Source organism: Ictalurus furcatus, chromosome 8 (genome assembly GCF_023375685.1).
Source record: "Ictalurus furcatus strain D&B chromosome 8, Billie_1.0, whole genome shotgun sequence".
NCBI classification, from domain to species: Eukaryota; Metazoa; Chordata; class Actinopteri; order Siluriformes; family Ictaluridae; genus Ictalurus; species Ictalurus furcatus.
This window is the reverse complement of record NC_071262.1, coordinates 23064185-23082803: the sequence shown is the minus strand read 5'-3', so window position 1 is coordinate 23082803 and position 18619 is coordinate 23064185. Positions and strand designations below refer to the sequence as shown.

The window sequence follows — 18619 nt, the reverse complement described above, 5'->3', positions numbered from 1 at the left end:
GCAATAAATCATACAGATACAGGTCAAGAGCTTCAGTTAATGTTCACATCGATCATCAGAATGGGGAAAAAGTGTGACTTTAACTGTGGCATGTTTCTTGATACCTGATGGGCTGGTTTGAGTATTTTAGAAACTGCTGATGTCCTGGATTTTTCATACACAACAGTCTCAGCCCATCATGTGTCCCACTGAATATAAAAGTCATACAAGTTTGTTCAGTTCAGCTCACTGTTTTTGTAGTGTGGACATTGTTACAAATTTCATTTGCAAAGTAATCCAGTTTGAATTTAAACTTAATCTCATGTTATTCTGGTGACATTTGACATATAAATGTTTCACTAAAATGTTAATGCGTGCAGTATACAGTTGCTTTATGTTTATCATTTGGTTTCATTAGATATACTGACCTCAAGTAAAGTACTACTGGAATAAAAGATAAATACAGTTAAAAAAAAAAAAGGACGAAGTAAATGTAACATTCATTTTTATAATTAAACGTCCTGTATGAATTAAATTCAGTTAAAACATTTACTAAATGTAGCATATTTGTTTTGTTAAATAATAGTCTCATTTTCTGTTATATCTATGCAGGTTTTCAAATATATCTACTCATTTTTTTTATTTTTATTAAATTCAGATCTACTTTTTACTTACTCAATTCATAAGATATATTTAAATGTTTTCACAGCTTTAAAATGTACTCAGTATTTTTAAGTGTGAAAATGTTTCGCAAATGGTTTTTTTTTAGAATATCATAGTTTAAGTTTTTAGAGTGTTGAAAGCCCCCCTGCCTTGAATATTTACTTAGGGAACCTCAGTAAAAGCTAACTTGTGTTAAATGTTTATTTCATCAACTTTTGCACTCAATTGTAAGCCATATAGCAGTATTTATAGTTTAAAGGATGAGAGATGGATTAGTTACTTATAATTATCTTTTAGATTGATCTTGATTATAGAGCTTCAGCTTATATACTGTGCTTGAAGGAAGTGAGATAAGCGGGTGGGGAAAATCTGACTTTGAACAAATTTTTGTACAAAATGAGCTAATAAAATTTGCCTGAAGTTAAATGTTTGTTTCATCATTTCATCAAGTATGCAAACTTTTGTACTGTACTCTGTATGGCAGTGTTTTAATGTGTTTTAAAAAATAAATTTTTGTGATGTTTAAATTGTGATAGTGGACCAGTTACTATCTCTTAGATAAATCTTGATTATAGTTTTTCAGCAGATGTTTGTACCATCTAGGTGGAGGATGCGGTGAGTTGAGGAGTCCAGGGATGGGGATCTCACTTTAGGTAAATAAAATGAGGCGATTAAACCAGACCCCAAGAAATTTGATCTTACAGATGGAAGAGTGCAGAGTTTCACATACCTGTTGAGAACGTGAAGATGAGTTGTGTGTTTTTGGTTCTGGGCTTCGTCCTGATTATGGCGCTCTACTCAGACGCTACATGTGAGTTTATCATACACTTTTTTGTGTAGCTGTACAACATTAGTTGTGTATGTAGTATAATTAAATATAAGAACACAGTTTTTTAATTTTAAGTTTTTTAATGATAGAATTAAAATTATAATTAGGGTTAGAATTAGAATTATATTATTTTAAATGAATAATATAAAAGCATTAAGAACTTATTAATCATTATCAACTATTATGAAATAATAATAATAATAATAATAATAATAATAATACTAACAACAGTACTTTATTATTATTATTATTATTATTATTATTATTATTATTATTGTGTAATAACAATATTATTGTACATTAACATCATGAAATGATCCATAAACTTAAGAACTGATGGAAAAATGTTTAATTTATCCACATTTCAATTTTACCAAAACACCTCTTCTGTCTCTTGCTCATCTTTAGCTCTTGCCTCAAACCCTGAGGACTGCTGTTTCAACTTTTTCACTGGCAAAATTCCTCCCAAGAACATTCTGGAGGTTAAAAGGACAGGCTCACACTGTTCACTGCAAGGCTTCATGTGAGTTTCTGACTATTATATTATGTGATTTAATAATTAAGAAGGGAAATTAAATCTATATATAAATGAGATGAGAGTAGATGAGATTGTACTGATGTGTGTGTTTATGTGTGTGTTTCAGTGTTACTACTCCTAAGTACATCAGTCTGTGTGTTCTTGAAGTCAACAGCAATAAAGAGACTACTACAACTAAGAAACAACACACACGCACACACACAAACACACATGCACACACACACGCAGACGCTACACGTGAGTTTATTATACACTTTTTGTGTAGCTGTACAACATTAGTTGTGTATGTAGTATAATTAAATATAACTTGGTTTACGGTCCATTGTTAGAGAAGGTAGAGGGGTGCAGAGGAACAGCTTATGTACAATACTCAGTAATTTTACACCAGTAAGTGACATGTAAAAGTTGGACTTGAAAAATGGCTACTAGGTGTATATATTGTAAAGCAACGATGAGTACAAATGTCCTACATGTGAAAAATAGAACTATATACTGTACATTTGACGTATTAACACATTTAGTGTAAGAACACAGTTTTTTAATTTTAAGTTTTTTAATGATAGAATTAAAATTATAATTAGGGTTAGAATTAGAATTATATTATTGTAAATGAATAATATAAAAGCATTAAGAACTTATTAATTATTATCAATTATTATGAATAAATAATAATAATAATAATAATGCGTTATTATTATTATAACAACAACAACAACAACAACAGCACATTATTATTATTATTATTATTATTATTATTATTATTATTGTGTAATAACAATATTATTGTACATTAACATCATGAAATAATCCATAAACTTAAGAACTGACGGAAAAATTTTAATTTATCCACATTTCTTTTTTTACCAAAACACCTCTTCTGTCTCTTGCTCGTCTTTAGCTCTTGCCCAAAACTCTGAGGACTGCTGTTTCAACTTTTTCACTGGCAAAATTCCTCCCGAGAACATTCTGGAGGTTAAAAGAACAGGTTCACACTGTTCACTGCAAGGCTTCATGTGAGTTTCTGACTATTTTATTATGTGATTTAATATTTCAAAGGTGAAATTAAGTCTATATATAACTGAGATGAGAGTAGATGAGATTGTACTGATGTGTGTGTTTATGTGTGTGTTTCAGTGTTACTACTTCTAAGCACGTCAATCTGTGTGTTCCTGAAGTCGACGACAATAAAGAGACTACTGCAACTGAGAAACAACACACACTCACACACACACACAAACACACACCACACACACCACAGACACACACACACCTAATAAAAATCAAGCTTTAACCACTTATTCACTGCATAACTTTGATCAACCATATGACGAGGCTTACTGCTATTACTGATGCTTAACATAATGCAGATTCAAATAAAGTTATAACTGCACCACTGAGTGAACTACCTGAAGAAACAGAATCTCTGATAAAAAAAAAACAACAAAAAAAAACTAGAGAATATAGGAGTAAATCTTTCTGTCATCAAAATACTTTTAAGGGGAAATCATGAGTTTGAATCCAGACAATGCCACATGCATCTATTGTCAGGAGAAAAGGGAGTTAAACTGGCCATGCTGTCTGAATGTGAGGGGCATACTCTCTCCAACCTGCCAATCACAGCGACAGTAGCTAATCATGAGCAACGGTGAGTGCATGTATGTTAAATAGGGCAGATTTCCTCCAAGTATGTTACGCTGAAACAATTGAAACAATGACATCATAAAAATTTTAAAACACTTTTCTGGAAATGAAAAGTTTTCTTTGTGTATTCTGCAGCAGGATAAAAATTGACTACAAAACTATATATATATATATAAGACAGTGAGCAGTGATTTATTGACAAGCACAGGTTTGAAATCAGATCATTTGCTATCATTCAACCATTTTTAGTAGACTTTTTGTAGGATTTCACCACACTGACATATGTTTGACATATATGTCTATATGTATACTAACTTACTAGCACAACATCAGAGGGAACAGAAATCCTAAAATTTAAGAACACATACATTCAAATGAAAGACGATTGAATACTTATTAAGGTCTTTACTTTAGTCACTGTGATTTTAGACAAATTGACATTTTAAGGACCTACAGAAAACACACTATACACTCTGACAATAAAAAGGGGAAATCTAGAACTGCAGAGGGTTCTTTGTATGAATCATAAAGGTTCTGTATAGAACCCAGAGTGCTTCACCATTAAAAATGAATGCTTTTAGGAGGGGGCAATTTTAAGAACACTTAGCTCTACAAAGAATCCTCTAAAGCAGTATTTCTCAAAATGGTGTCTGTGAAGCATAACCAGGGGGTCCATGATTTTTGTTTTTAGTTAAAGAAATCACAAACCCACCATTTCTTATCATCAGGTTCTTATAGTTTTTTGTATTTATTTTATATCTGTCTATGAACCTCTGTCTTTCAGATTTTAAGGATGTCAGCAACCTGACACTCACTATAGCTCTCTGGCAGTAAAGTCAGAACTGAACCCTTCTTTTCCTCACTCAAAACTTTTCTTTTAATCTATTTTGGAATGGACAATAATGTTTTTTTAAATTCCAGTTACTTTTGTGGTACGACAAGCACTGTTTGTGCCATGAATCTGGTTCTGAATCTGAATCTGGTTCTATTGCTGTCCCCTCAAAATAACTCAACACACAGCCATTAATGTCTAAACCGCTGGCAACAAAAGTGAGTACACCCCTAAGTGAAAATGTCCAAATTGGGCCCAATTAGCCATTTTCCCTCCCTGGTGTCATGTGACTTGTTAGTGTTACAAGGCCTCAGGTGTGAATGGGGAGCAGGTGTGTTAAATTTGGTGTCATCACTCTCACACTCCCTCATACTGGTCACTGGAATTTCAATATGGCACCTCATGGCAAAGAACTCTCTGAGGATCTGAAAAAAAGAATTGTTGCTCTACATGAAGATGGCCTAGGCTATAAGAAGATTGCCAAGACCCTGACACTGAGCTGCAGCACGGAGGCCAAGACCATACAGCGGTTTAACAGGACAGGTTCCACTCAGAACAGGCCTCGCCATGGTCGACCAAAGAAGTTGAGTGCACATGCTCAGCATCATATCCAGAGCTTGCCTTTGGGAAATAGATGTATTAGTGCTGCCAGCATTGCTGCAGAGGTTGAAAGGGTAGGGGGTCAGCCTGTCAGTGCTCAGACCATATGCCGCACACTGCATCAAATTGGTCTGCATGGCTGTCGTCCCAGAAGGAAGCCTCTTCTAAAGATGATGCACGAGAAAGCCTGCAAACAGTTTGCTGAAGACAAGCAGACTAAGGACATGGATTACTGGAACCATGTCCTGTGGTCTGATGAGACTAAGATAAACTTATTTGGTACAGATGGTGTCAAGCGTGTGTGGCGGCAACCAGGTGAGGAGTACAAAGACAAGTGTGTCTTGCCTACAGTCAAGCATGGTGGTGGGAGTGTCATGGTCTGGGGCTGCATGAGTGCTGCCGACACTGGGGAGCTACAGTTCATTGAGGGAACCATGAATGCCAACATGTACTGTGACATACTGAAGCAGAGCATGATCCCCTCCCTTCGGAGACTGGGCCGCAGGACAGTATTCCAGCATGATAACGACCCCAAACCCACCTCCAAGACGACCACAGCCTTGCTAAAGAAGCTGAGGGTGAAGGTGATGGACTGGCCAAGCATGGCTCCAGACCTAAACCCTTATTGAGCATCTGTGGGGCATCCTCAAATGGAAGGTGGAGGTGTACAAGGTCTCTAACATCCACCAGCTCCGTGATGTCGTCATGGAGGAGTGGAAGAGGACTCCAGTGGCAACCTGTGAAGCTCTGCTGAACTCCATGCCCAAGAGGGTTAAGGCAGTGCTGGAAAATAATGGTGGCCACACAAAATATTCACACTTTGGACCCAATTTGGACATTTTCACTTAGGGGTGTACTCACTTTTGTTGCCAGTGGTTTAGACATTAATGGCTGTGTATTGAGTTATTTTGAGGGGACAGCAAATTTACACTGTTACACAAGCTGTACACTCACTACTTTACATTGTAGCAAAGTGTCATTTCTTCAGTGTTGTTACATGAAAAGATATAATCAAATGTTTACAAAACTTTGAGGGGTGTACTGACTTTTGTGAGATACTGTATATATATGAATGTATGCATTATATATAATACACATTTCAGGTATATACATATGTACATTCATTGGGTGTTTTATCACCCATTTAGGTCATTTTGTAGGTTTAAAATGAGTAATTGCATGCTCTGTACCAATAGTTGAAATATTAATAGTGATAGTAATTGTTTCATTACTGTAACAAAAAACTGAAGGAATAATATTTGAATGACTTTTATGCAGAATCATTTTACTGTGAATGATTGACTCGCTGTTTGACTAAAAGAGTTTGTCTCACTCTTGCTCAGCTGATGCTGTTGCACAGCCTAAGGACTGCTGTTTTAACTTTATCACTGGCAAAATTCCTCCCCAAATCATCCTGGAGGTTAAAAAGACAGACTCACTCTGTCCACAGCAAGGCTTCGTGTGCGTATCTGACAATTAAACATACATTACTGTTTTATCACATGATTAAATATTAATAAAAGTGAAACTAAATGTATTTCTAAATGTGATGAGAGAGTATTAATGTGTGTGTTTATGTGTGTGTTTCAGTGTTACTACGCATAAGTTCCCCAGCCTGTGTGTTTGTGAGGTCGAAGTCACTGGATAAGCTACACGTCAATACTGCAGCTGAGATGCAACACACACCATTTATAATGATGGCTGTGGATGTTATTGATGCTTAATACAATGCAGAGTCAAAGAAATTTATAACACATCACTGAGTGAATTGTATGATTTATTAACAGAAGCATTACTGTGATGTGAAAAAATCTCTGAAAAAAAGAGTAGTAAATGAAGGAGAAAATATTTCTTTCATCAGTGTGTTACACTGCCCTGTGATTCAGAGTAAGCAACAGTTAAAAAAAAAAAAAAAAAAGATGTGGTTCACTGGTTTCACTTGCCTGAGAAGTAGCCCATTAGCCTAACATAAACTGAGGTTTGTGAAATGCATTGTAACCCGAACACACATGCACAGAATTCACACACAGATTCTGAAAGTAATGGTAATATGGACCAGTAATCTCTTATCAATCTCACACTCCGCTCTCCCCTCATTCGTGAACAAGACCCCGAGAGGATTAAACTCCTCTGTTTGAGGCAGTATCTCATTTCCAACCTGAAGGGAACAACCCACCCTTGTCCGACTGAGAACCATGGTCTCAAATTTGGAGGTGCTGACCCTCATCCCGGCTGCTTCAACTGCCCCAGAGCACACTGGAGGTCACTGCTCAAAGAAACCAACAGGACCACCTCATCTGCAAATAACAAAGATGTGGTCCTGAGGTCACCAAACCAGACCCACTCTGCCCCGGCTGTGCCTAGATATTCTGTCCATGAAAGTCATGAACAGAATTGGTGACAAAAGGTAGCCCTGGTGGAGCCCAATGCTCATTGGGAACAAGTCTGACCTAATGTTGTTAATATGGACCAGACTCTTGCTCTGGTTGTACAGGAACCTAATGGCCTGTAATAAGAGGTCCAGTACCCCATACTCCCTAAGCACCCTCCACAGCATCCTGTGAGGGACACGGTCACATGCCTTTGCCAAGTGCACAATGTAGACTGGTTGGGCAAACTCCCATGAACCCACCATGATCCTTTTCAAGGTAAAGAGCTGGTCCATTGTTCCATGGCCACGACGGACTCCACATTAGTCATAATTTTAAAAAAGTATGCATTTATATGCAGTGGCATCAGAAAATATAAACCGTTGCCGTCAAATGTAGGCTGTATTAATGTATTAAAGTGTTTAATACTTAAAGGATAAGACATGGATCAGATAAGATAAACTGTTGAGCCCCACTAGAGGAAGTGATGAGTTGAGTAGATGTGCGTAGATGTATAGGGGGTGGAGGAACTTGGACTTGATTGGTTTAAAATGAACCAATATTTCCCAACTCAAAGCAAATTTGATGTTAGAGATAGAGGAGCACACACACACACACACACACACACACGCACACACACACACACACGCACGCACACACACACAAACACACACACACACCTGCTGAGAACATGAAGATGAGTCATGTGTTTTTGGTCCTGGGCTTCGTCCTGATCATGGCGCTCTACTCAGACGCTATTCGTGAGTTTATTATATACTTTTTATGTAGCTGTACAACATAATTGTATATGTAGTTTAGATAAATATACAGTATATAGAACACAGTACACACACACACACACACACACACACACACACATACATGTTTTCTGTAGGTTTTCTGTAAGAATTGGAATTATATTACTATAAATTAATAGTTAAATATGGGCAATACAAAGTTTTTAAAAAAAGATCAATCATAATAACAATTGAATAATAATAACAATAATTATAATAATTATTATTAGAAGTAGTAGTATTAAGATTACATCAAAAAGTTTTCATTACCTGAAGATCTGAAGGATAAATAATTATTGTATGATATTTTATGCACATTTATTTTATCATTAGTTTTTATTTGATGAAAACACCCCATCTGTCTCTCATTCAGCTTATGGTGATGATGTTCTGCCGGAGGGCTGCTGTTTCAAGTTTTTCACTGGCAAAATTCCTCCCCAATACATTCTGAAGGTTAAAAAGACTGGCTCACATTGTCCAAAGCAAGGCTTCATGTGAGTATCTGACAATTACTGTTTTGTTATGTGATTTAATATAAAAAAGTGAAATTAAATTCATTTCTAAATGAGATGTGAGTAGATGAAATTGTATTCATCATGTGTGTGTTTATGTGTGTATTTCAGTGTTACTACTCCTAAGCACACCAGCCTGTGTGTTCATGAAGTCGCAACCAATGGAAAAGTCGACTACAATAAAGAGACTACTACAACTGAGAAACAACACACACGCACACACACAAACACACATGCACACGCAGACTCTACACGTGAGTTTATTATACACTTTTTTGTGTAGCTGGACAACATTAGTTGTGTATGTAGTATAATTAAATATAACTTGGTTTACTGTCCATTCTTAGAGAAGGTAGAGGGGTGCAGAGGAACAGCTTATGTACAATACTCAGTAATTTTACACCAGTAAGTGACATGTAAAAGTTGGACTTGAAAAATGGCTACTAGGTGTATCTATTGTAAAGCAACGATGAGTACAAAAGTCCTACATGTGAAAAATAAAACTATATACTGTACATTTGACGTATTAACACATTTAGTGTAAGAATCACATGTGAAAATAAAAATGTGTCCATCATGTGCTTTAAATGTGTCAAACATGACGGGTGAAGTGTCTAAAAACCACATACGCAAATTTCACATCTGGGTTCGTCTGAGATTTTTAACGATAGAATTAAAATTATAATTAGACTTAGAATGATATTATTGTAAATGAATAATAAAAAAGCATTAAGGACTTATTTATTATTATTATTATTATTATTATTATTATTATTATTATTATTATTGTGTAATAACAATATTATTGTACATTAACATCATGAAATGATCCATAAACTTAAGAACTGACGGAAACATTTATTTAATTAATTTATCCACATTTCTGTTTTACCAAAACACCTTTTCTGTCTTTTGCTCGTCTTTAGCTCTTGTCCCAAACTCTGAGGACTGCTGTTTCATCTTTTTCCCTGTCAAAATTCCTCCCGAAAACATTCCGAAGGTTAAAAAGACAGGCTCACACTGTTCACAGCAAGGCTTCATGTGAGTTTCTGACTATTTTATTATGTGATTTAATAATTAAGAAGGGAAATTAAATCTATATATAAATGAGATGAAAGTAGATGAGATTGTACTGATGTGTGTGTTTATGTGTGTGTTTCAGTTTTACTACTCCTAAGCACACCAGTCTGTGTGTTCTTGAAGTCGACGACAATAAAGAGATTACTACAACTGAGAAACAACACACACGCACACACACAAACACACATGCACACGCAGACGCTACATGTGAGTTTATTATACACTTTTTTGTGTAGCTGTACAACATTAGTTGTGTATGTAGTATAATTAAATATAACTTGGTTTACTGTCCCTTGTTAGAGAAGGTAGAGGGGTGCAGAGGAACAGCTTATGTACAATACTCAGTAATTTTACACCAGTAAGTGACATATAAAAGTTGGACTTGAAAAATGGCTACTAGGTGTATATATTGTAAAGCAACAATGATTAAAAATCTCCTACATGTGAAAAATAGAACTATATACTGTACATTTGAGGTATTAACACATTTAATGTAAGAATCACATGTGAAAATAAAAATGCGTCCATCACGTGCTTTAAATGTGTCAAACATGACAGGTGAAGTGTCTAAAAACCACATACGCAAATTTCACATCTGGGTTCGTCTGAGTTTTTTAATGATAGAATTAAAATTATAATTAGAGTTAGAATTAGAATGATATTATTATATGAATAATAAAAAGTATGAAGAACTTTAATAATAATAATAAGTTTAATAATAATAACAATAATAATTTATTATTATTATTATTATTATTATTATTATTATTATTATTATTATTATTATTGTGTAATAACAATATTATTGTACATTATCATCATGAAATGATCCATAAACTTAAGAACTGACGGAAAATTTTTTAATTTATCCACATTTCTATTTTACCAAAACACCTCTTCTGTCTCTTGCTCGTCTTTAGCTCTTGCCGCAAACCCTGAGCACTGCTGTTTCACCTTTGTCACTGGCAAAATTCCTCCCGAGAACATTATGGAGGTTAAAAGGACAGGCTCACACTGTTCAATGCAAGGCTTCATGTGAGTTTCTGACTATTTTATTATGTGATTTAATATTTCAAAAGTGAAATTAAATCTATATATAACTGAGATGAGAGTAGATGAGATTGTATTGATGTGTGTGTTTATGTGTGTGTTTCAGTGTTACTACCTCTAAGCACCTCAATCTGTGTGTTCCTGAAGTCGACGACAATAAAGAGACTACTGCAACTGAGAAACAACACACACTCACACACACACACACACACACACCACACACACATACACACACCACAGACACACACACACCTAATAAAAATCAAGCTTCAACCACTTATTCACTGCATAACTTTGATCAACCATATGACGAGGCTTATTGCTATTACTGATGCTTAACATAATGCAGATTCAAATAAAGTTATAACTGCACCACTGAGTGAACTACCTGAAGAAACAGAATCTCTGATAAAAAAAAAAACAACAAAAAAAACTAGAGAATATAGGAGTAAATCTTTCTGTCATCAAAATACTTTTAAGGGAAAATCATGAGTTTGAATCCAGACAATGCCACATGCATCTATTGTCAGGAGAAAAGGGAGTTAACTGGCCATGCTGTCTGAATGTGAGGGGCATACTCTCTCCACCCTGTCAATCACAGCGACAGTAGCTAATCATGAGCAACGGTGAGTGCATGTATGTTAAATAGGGCAGATTTCCTCCAAGCATGTTATGCTGAAACAATTGAAACAATGACATCATAAAAATTTTAAAACACTTTCCTGGAAATGAAAAGTTTTCTTTGTGTATTCTGCAGCAGGATAAAAATTGACTACAAAACTATATATATATATATATATATATATATATATATATATATATATATATATAAGACAGTGAGCAGTGATTTATTGACAAGCACAGGTTTGAAATCAGATCATTTGCTATCATTCAACCAATTTTGGTAGACTTTTTGTAGGATTTCACCACACTGACATATGTTTGACATATATGTCTATATGTATACTAACTTACTAGCACAACATCAGAGGGAACAGAAATCCTAAAATTTAAGAACACATACATTCAAATGAAAGACAACTGAATACTTATTAAGGTCTTTACTTTAGTCACTGTGATTTTAGACAAATTGACATTTTAAGGACCTACAGAAAACACACTATACCCTCTGACAATAAAAAGGGGAAATCTAGAACTTCAGAGGGTTCTTTGTATGAATCATAAAGGTTCTTTATAGAACCCAGAGGGCTTCACCATTAAAAATGAATCCCAAAATTGAATACTTTTAGGAGGGGGCAATTTTAAGAACACTTAGCTCTACAAAGAATCCTCTAAAGCAGTATTTCTGAAGCATAACCAGGGGGTCCATGATTTTTGTTTTTAGTTGAAGAAATCACAAACCCAACATTTCGTATCATCAGGTTCTTATAGTTTTTTGTATTTTTTCTTTTTTATATCTGTCTATGAACCTCTGTCTTTCAAATTTTAAGGATGTCAGCAACCTGACACTCACTATAGCTCTCTGGTAGTAAAGTCAGAACTGAACCCTTCTTTTCCTCACTCACAAAAGAAAAACTTTTCTTTTAATCTCTTTTGGAATGGACAATAGTGTTTTTTTTAATTCCAGTTACTTTTGTGGTACGACAAGCACTGTTTGTGCCATGAATCTGGTTCTGAATCTGAATCTGGTTCTATTGCTGTCCCCTCAAAATAACTCAACACACAGCCATTAATGTCTAAACCGCTGGCAACAAAAGTGAGTACACCCCTAAGTGAAAATGTCCAAATTGGGCCCAATTAGCCATTTTCCCTCCCCGGTGTCATGTGACTTGTTAGTGTTACGAGGTCTCAGGTGTGAATGGGGAGCAGGTGTGTTAAATTTGGTGTCATCACTCTCACACGCCCTCATACTGGTCACTGGAATTTCAATATGGCACCTCATGGCAAAGAACTCTCTGAGGATCTGATAAAAAGAATTGTTGCTCTACATAAAGATGGCCTAGGCTATAAGAAGATTGCCAAGACCCTGACACTGAGCTGCAGCACGGAGGCCAAGACCATACAGCGGTTTAACAGGACAGGTTCCACTCAGAACAGGCCTCGCCATGGTCGACCAAAGAAGTTGAGTGCACATGCTCAGCATCATATCTAGAGGTTGTCTTTGGGAAATGGACGTATTAGTGCTGCAGAGGTTGAAGGGGTGGGGGGTCAGCCTGTCAGTGCTCAGACCATATGCCGCACACTGCATCAAATTGGTCTGCATGGCTGTCGTCCCAGAAGGAAGCCTCTTCTAAAGATGATGCACGAGAAAGCCCGCAAACAGTTTGCTGAAGACAAGCAGACTAAGGACGTGGATTACTGGAACCATGTCCTGTGGTCTGATGAGACTAAGATAAACTTATTTGGTACAGATGGTGTCAAGCGTGTGTGGCGGCAACCAGGTGAGGAGTACAAAGACAAGTGTGTCTTGCCTACAGTCAAGCATGGTGGTGGGAGTGTCATGGTCTGGGGCTGCATGAGTGCTGCCGACACTGGGGAGCTACAGTTCATTGAGGGAACCATGAATGCCAACATGTACTGTGACATACTGAAGCAGAGCATGATCCCCTCCCTTCGGAGACTGGGCCGCAGGGCAGTATTCCAGCATGATAACGACCCCAAACCCACCTCCAAGACGACCACAGCCTTGCTAAAGAAGCTGAGGATGAAGGTGATGGACTGGCCAAGCATGGCTCCAGACCTAAACCCTTATTGAGCATCTGTGGGGCATCCTCAAATGGAAGGTGGAGGTGTACAAGGTCTCTAACATCCACCAGCTCCGTGATGTCGTCATGGAGGAGTGGAAGAGGACTCCAGTGGCAACCTGTGAAGCTCTGCTGAACTCCATGCCCAAGAGGGTTAAGGCAGTGCTGGAAAATAATGGTGGCCACACAAAATATTCACACTTTGGACCCAATTTGGACATTTTCACTTAGGGGTGTACTCACTTTTGTTGCCAGTGGTTTAGACATTAATGGCTGTGTATTGAGTTATTTTGAGGGGACAGCAAATTTACACTGTTACACAAGCTGTACACTCACTACTTTACATTGTAGCAAAGTGTCATTTCTTCAGTGTTGTTACATGAAAAGATATAATCAAATGTTTACAAAACTTTGAGGGGTGTACTGACTTTTGTGAGATACTGTATATATATGAATGTATGCATTATATATAATACACATTTCAGGTATATACATATGTACATTCATTGGGTGTTTTATCACCCATTTAGGTCATTTTGTAGGTTTAAAATGAGTAACTGCATGCTCTGTACCAATAGTTGAAATATTAATAGTGATAGTAATTGTTTCATTACTGTAACAAAAAACTGAAGGAATAATATTTGAATGACTTTTATGCAGAATCATTTTACTGTGAATGATTGACTCGCTGTTTGACTAAAAGAGTTTGTCTCACTCTTGCTCAGCTGATGCTGTTGCACAGCCTAAGGACTGCTGTTTTAACTTTATCACTGGCAAAATTCCTCCCCAAATCATCCTGGAGGTTAAAAAGACAGACTCACTCTGTCCACAGCAAGGCTTCGTGTGCGTATCTGACAATTAAACATACATCACTGTTTTATCACATGATTAAATATTAATAAAAGTGAAACTAAATGTATTTCTAAACGTGATGAGAGAGTATTAATGTGTGTGTTTATGTGTGTGTTTCAGTGTTACTACGCATAAGTTCCCCAGCCTGTGTGTTCGTGAGGTCGAAGTCACTGGATAAGCTACACGTCAATACTGCAGCTGAGATGCAACACACACCATTTATAATGATGGCTGTGGATGTTATTGATGCTTAATACAATGCAGAGTCAAAGAAATTTATAACACATCACTGAGTGAATTGTATGATTTATTAACAGAAGCATTACTGTGATGTGAAAAAATCTCTGAAAAAAAAAGTAGTAAATGAAGGAGAAAATATTTCTTTCATCAGTGTGTTACACTGCCCTGTGATTCAGAGTAAGCAACAGTTAAAAAAAAAAAAAAAAAGATGTGGTTCACTGGTTTCACTTGCCTGAGAAGTAGCCCATTAGCCTAACATAAACTGAGGTTTGTGAAATGCATTGTAACCCGAACACACATGCACAGAATTCACACACAGATTCTGAAAGTAATGGTAATATGGACCAGTAATCTCTTATAAATCTCACACTCCGCTCTCCCCTCAATCGTGAACAAGACCCCGAGAGGATTAAACTCCTCTGTTTGAGGCAGTATCTCATTTCCAACCTGAAGGGAACAACCCACCCTTGTCCGACTGAGAACCATGGTCTCAGATTTGGAGGTGCTGACCCTCATCCCGGCTGCTTCAACTGCCCCAGAGCACACTGGAGGTCACTGCTCAAAGAAACCAACAGGACCACCTCATCTGCAAATAACAAAGATGTGGTCCTGAGGTCACCAAACCAGACCCACTCTGCCCCGGCTGTGCCTAGATATTCTGTCCATGAAAGTCATGAACAGAATTGGTGACAAAAGGTAACCCTGGTGGAGCCCAATGCTCATTGGGAACAAGTCTGACCTAATGTTGTTAATATGGACCAGACTCTTGCTCTGGTTGTACAGGAACCTAATGGCCTGTAATAAGAGGTCCAGTACCCCATACTCCCTAAGCACCCTCCACAGCATCCTGTGAGGGACACGGTCACATGCCTTTGCCAAGTGCACAATGTAGACTGGTTGGGCAAACTCCCATGAACCCACCATGATCCTTTTCAAGGTAAAGAGCTGGTCCATTGTTCCATGGCCACGACGGACTCCACATTAGTCATAATTTTAAAAAAGTATGCATTTATATGCAGTGGCATCAGAAAATATAAACCTTTCCCGTCAAATGTAGGCTGTATTAATGTATTAATACACTTTAGTGTTTAATACTTAAAGGATAAGACATGGATCAGATAAGATAAATTGTAGAGCCCCACTAGAGGAAGTGATGAGTTGAATAGATGTGCGTAGATGTATAGGGGGTGGAGGAACTTGGACTTGATTGGTTTAAAATGAACCAATATTTCCCAACTCAAAGCAAATTTGATGTTAGAGATAGACGAGTACACACCCACACACGCACACACATACACACACACAAACACACACACACACACACCTGCTGAGAACATGAAGATGAGTCGTGTGTTTTTGGTCCTGGGCTTCGTCCTGATCATGGCGCTCTACTCAGACGCTATTCGTGAGTTTATTATATACTTTTTATGTAGCTGTACAACATTAGTTGTATATGTAGTTTAGATAAATATACAGTATAGTACACAGTACACACACACACACACACAAACACACACACACACACATGTTTAACTCATGTTTTCTGTAGGTTTTCTGTAAGAATTGGAATTATATTACTATAAATTAATAGTTAAGTATGGGCAATACAAAGTTTTTAAAAAAGATCAATCATAATAACAATTGAATAATAATAACAATAATTATAATAATAATTATTAGAAGTAGTAGTATTAAGATTACATCAAAAAGTTTTCATTACCTGAAGATCTGAAGGATAAATAATTATTGTATGATATTTTATGCACATTTATTTTATCATTAGTTTTTATTTGATGAAAACACCCCATCTGTCTCTCATTCAGCTTATAGTGTTGATGTTGTGCCAGAGGGCTGCTGTTTCAAGTTTTTCACTGGCAAAATTCCTCCCCAAAACATTCTGAAGGTTAAAAAGACTGGCTCACGTTGTCCAAAGCAAGGCTTCATGTGAGTATCTGACAATTACTGTTTTGTTATGTGATTTAATATAAAAAAGTGAAATTAAATTCATTTCTAAATGAGATGTGAGTAGATGAGATTGTATTCATCATGTGTGTGTTTATGTGTGTGTTTCAGTGTTACTACTCCTAAGCACACCAGCCTGTGTGTTCATGAAGTCGCAACCAATGGAAAAGCTACACCTTAATGCTGCAACTGAGATGCAACACACCATTTAATTTTGATGCTTATAGATGTTACTGATGCTTAATGTAATTCAGATTCAAATAAAGTTATAGTGGACCACTGTGTGAATTGTATGATTTTTTTTTTAAACAGAAACATTTCTGTGAGAAAATAAAACTAGTAAATGAAGGAGAAAATATTTCTTTCATCAGTGTGTTATGCTGCCCTGTGACTCAGCGTAAGCAGCAGTTAAAAAAAAAAGATGTGGTTGGCTGGTTTCATGTCTCTCAGAAGTAACAAGTTAGCCTAAGATTAACTGTGGTTTGTGAAATGCATTGTACCCCAAACACACATGCACAGAATGCACACAGATTCTAATAGTGAAATTAATATCACATAAACGTTTACATGGCTGCTATTTTTTAATTTAACTGCTTTTCTAAAAGGACACTAACCCACTACATTCAATCAGATAGTTTACTTTATTCCTACTAAGGTGTAGATATGGATGTTTTCTGTTCTGATTGAGATATGAATAGGATTATTAATGGAATATTAAGCTGCATATAAATGTAGCCAATGATATTGGGTAAAAAGGCCTGACTAGCAGACTTCTGGCCAAAAATATCTCTGTCCAATCAAGTTCTTCTACATCAAACTCTACAAATGGACCTTGGTTTCAAACAGCTGCAATAAAGTCAGAAGCACCTGATTCATTAATATGTCACTGTAGCATAAAATAAAATGAATGTCCACACAATATTTCCTGTGTAGCATATCTCACTGGCCTCTCTACCAGGTACGCCAACTGAACACCATTAATAACCAAGTGGAGCATACATTTGTCAAATTTTCTGACCTTCAGAATCACCTGGATTTCTGCATTGAGTACTCATAAAACGTGACTGGATCTTCACTCAAGATCAAATCATAATAATACACCCAATCTGGCTAAACTAATAACACAAAGAGCTCTTAATTGTAGTCTTAGAAAATGGTGTGTGTTTTGGTTCATTACCTTGTTGCATTGCCCAACAGTTATTAAGGTGATGGAGCACCACACTCACATTTTAGTTCTTGATACAATTTTGAATTCATCAGTCCCTAATGACTGAATGCTGTCCAGGCCCAGAGGCGGAAACGCAGCCCTAATCCATGATGCTCCCTCCACCATGTCCTCTGAAATTTGTTTGATCAGGGCATGGTTCATACGGAAAAGTGCATATGAACAGATCTTTATTAAGAAAAGCAGATTCTCTTAGACTTTGAATGTGTTTTATTATACAGTGCCTGAGTTCATTTAGCATATGGACAAATTGTTAGCCCAGAGGTTTACATACATTTTAAAACCTAGATTCTGAATATTTAAACAGTATATAAGAGTTATCAGTTTAGTTGAAATTGGATCATCTCCTATTATAACTCCTAGATGACGACCAGGCAACATGTTATGAGTAATACAATAATCCAGGTATGTTTGAAAAGATGGAAGAGTAAGGAGCATGGGATATTAAAGTGCCATAACATCTGGGAAGGGGACAGACATATGCTGGTAAAGGCACATATATCTCGGGCCTGGGCTTGACCCATGCTGAATATGAATAAAAATTTGGTAACTTATTTATTACACATCATCCTTACTCAAAAAGTGCAGTGGAGATGTGGGCATGGTTAATTTTTTTTTTGCTACACAGCACATGCAGCAAAAATCATTCAGGGGTGCGGAATGATAGGGCTAGTCAATTTTGGGGTGAAAAAACATTTTTAGTATTACCTCTGATCAGCGGTGGTGAGAACATGTTATTTGGTAC

General features: G+C 36.6%; 2 protein-coding genes across 2 annotated transcripts; both read left to right on the top strand.

Annotated features, from left to right (window-relative positions):
- Positions 1-7786: 7786 nt before the first annotated feature.
- On the top strand, positions 7787-11262 carry LOC128611876 (uncharacterized). Its single transcript, XM_053631707.1, has 7 exons — positions 7787-8212; positions 8622-8742; positions 8872-9014; positions 9687-9801; positions 9923-10047; positions 10761-10875; positions 10997-11262. The coding sequence occupies exons 1-7, from the start codon at positions 8143-8145 to the stop codon at positions 11220-11222; spliced, it is 915 nt and encodes a 304-aa protein (XP_053487682.1). The 5' UTR covers positions 7787-8142; the 3' UTR covers positions 11223-11262.
- Positions 11263-15991: 4729 nt separating this feature from the next.
- Positions 15992-16933, top strand: LOC128612014 (C-C motif chemokine 5-like). The gene is made up of 3 exons (XM_053631913.1): positions 15992-16092; positions 16511-16631; positions 16761-16933. Exons 1-3 carry the CDS (start codon positions 16023-16025, stop codon positions 16828-16830), a joined length of 261 nt encoding a protein of 86 aa, XP_053487888.1. The 5' UTR covers positions 15992-16022; the 3' UTR covers positions 16831-16933.
- The last annotated feature ends 1686 nt before the right edge of the window (positions 16934-18619 follow it).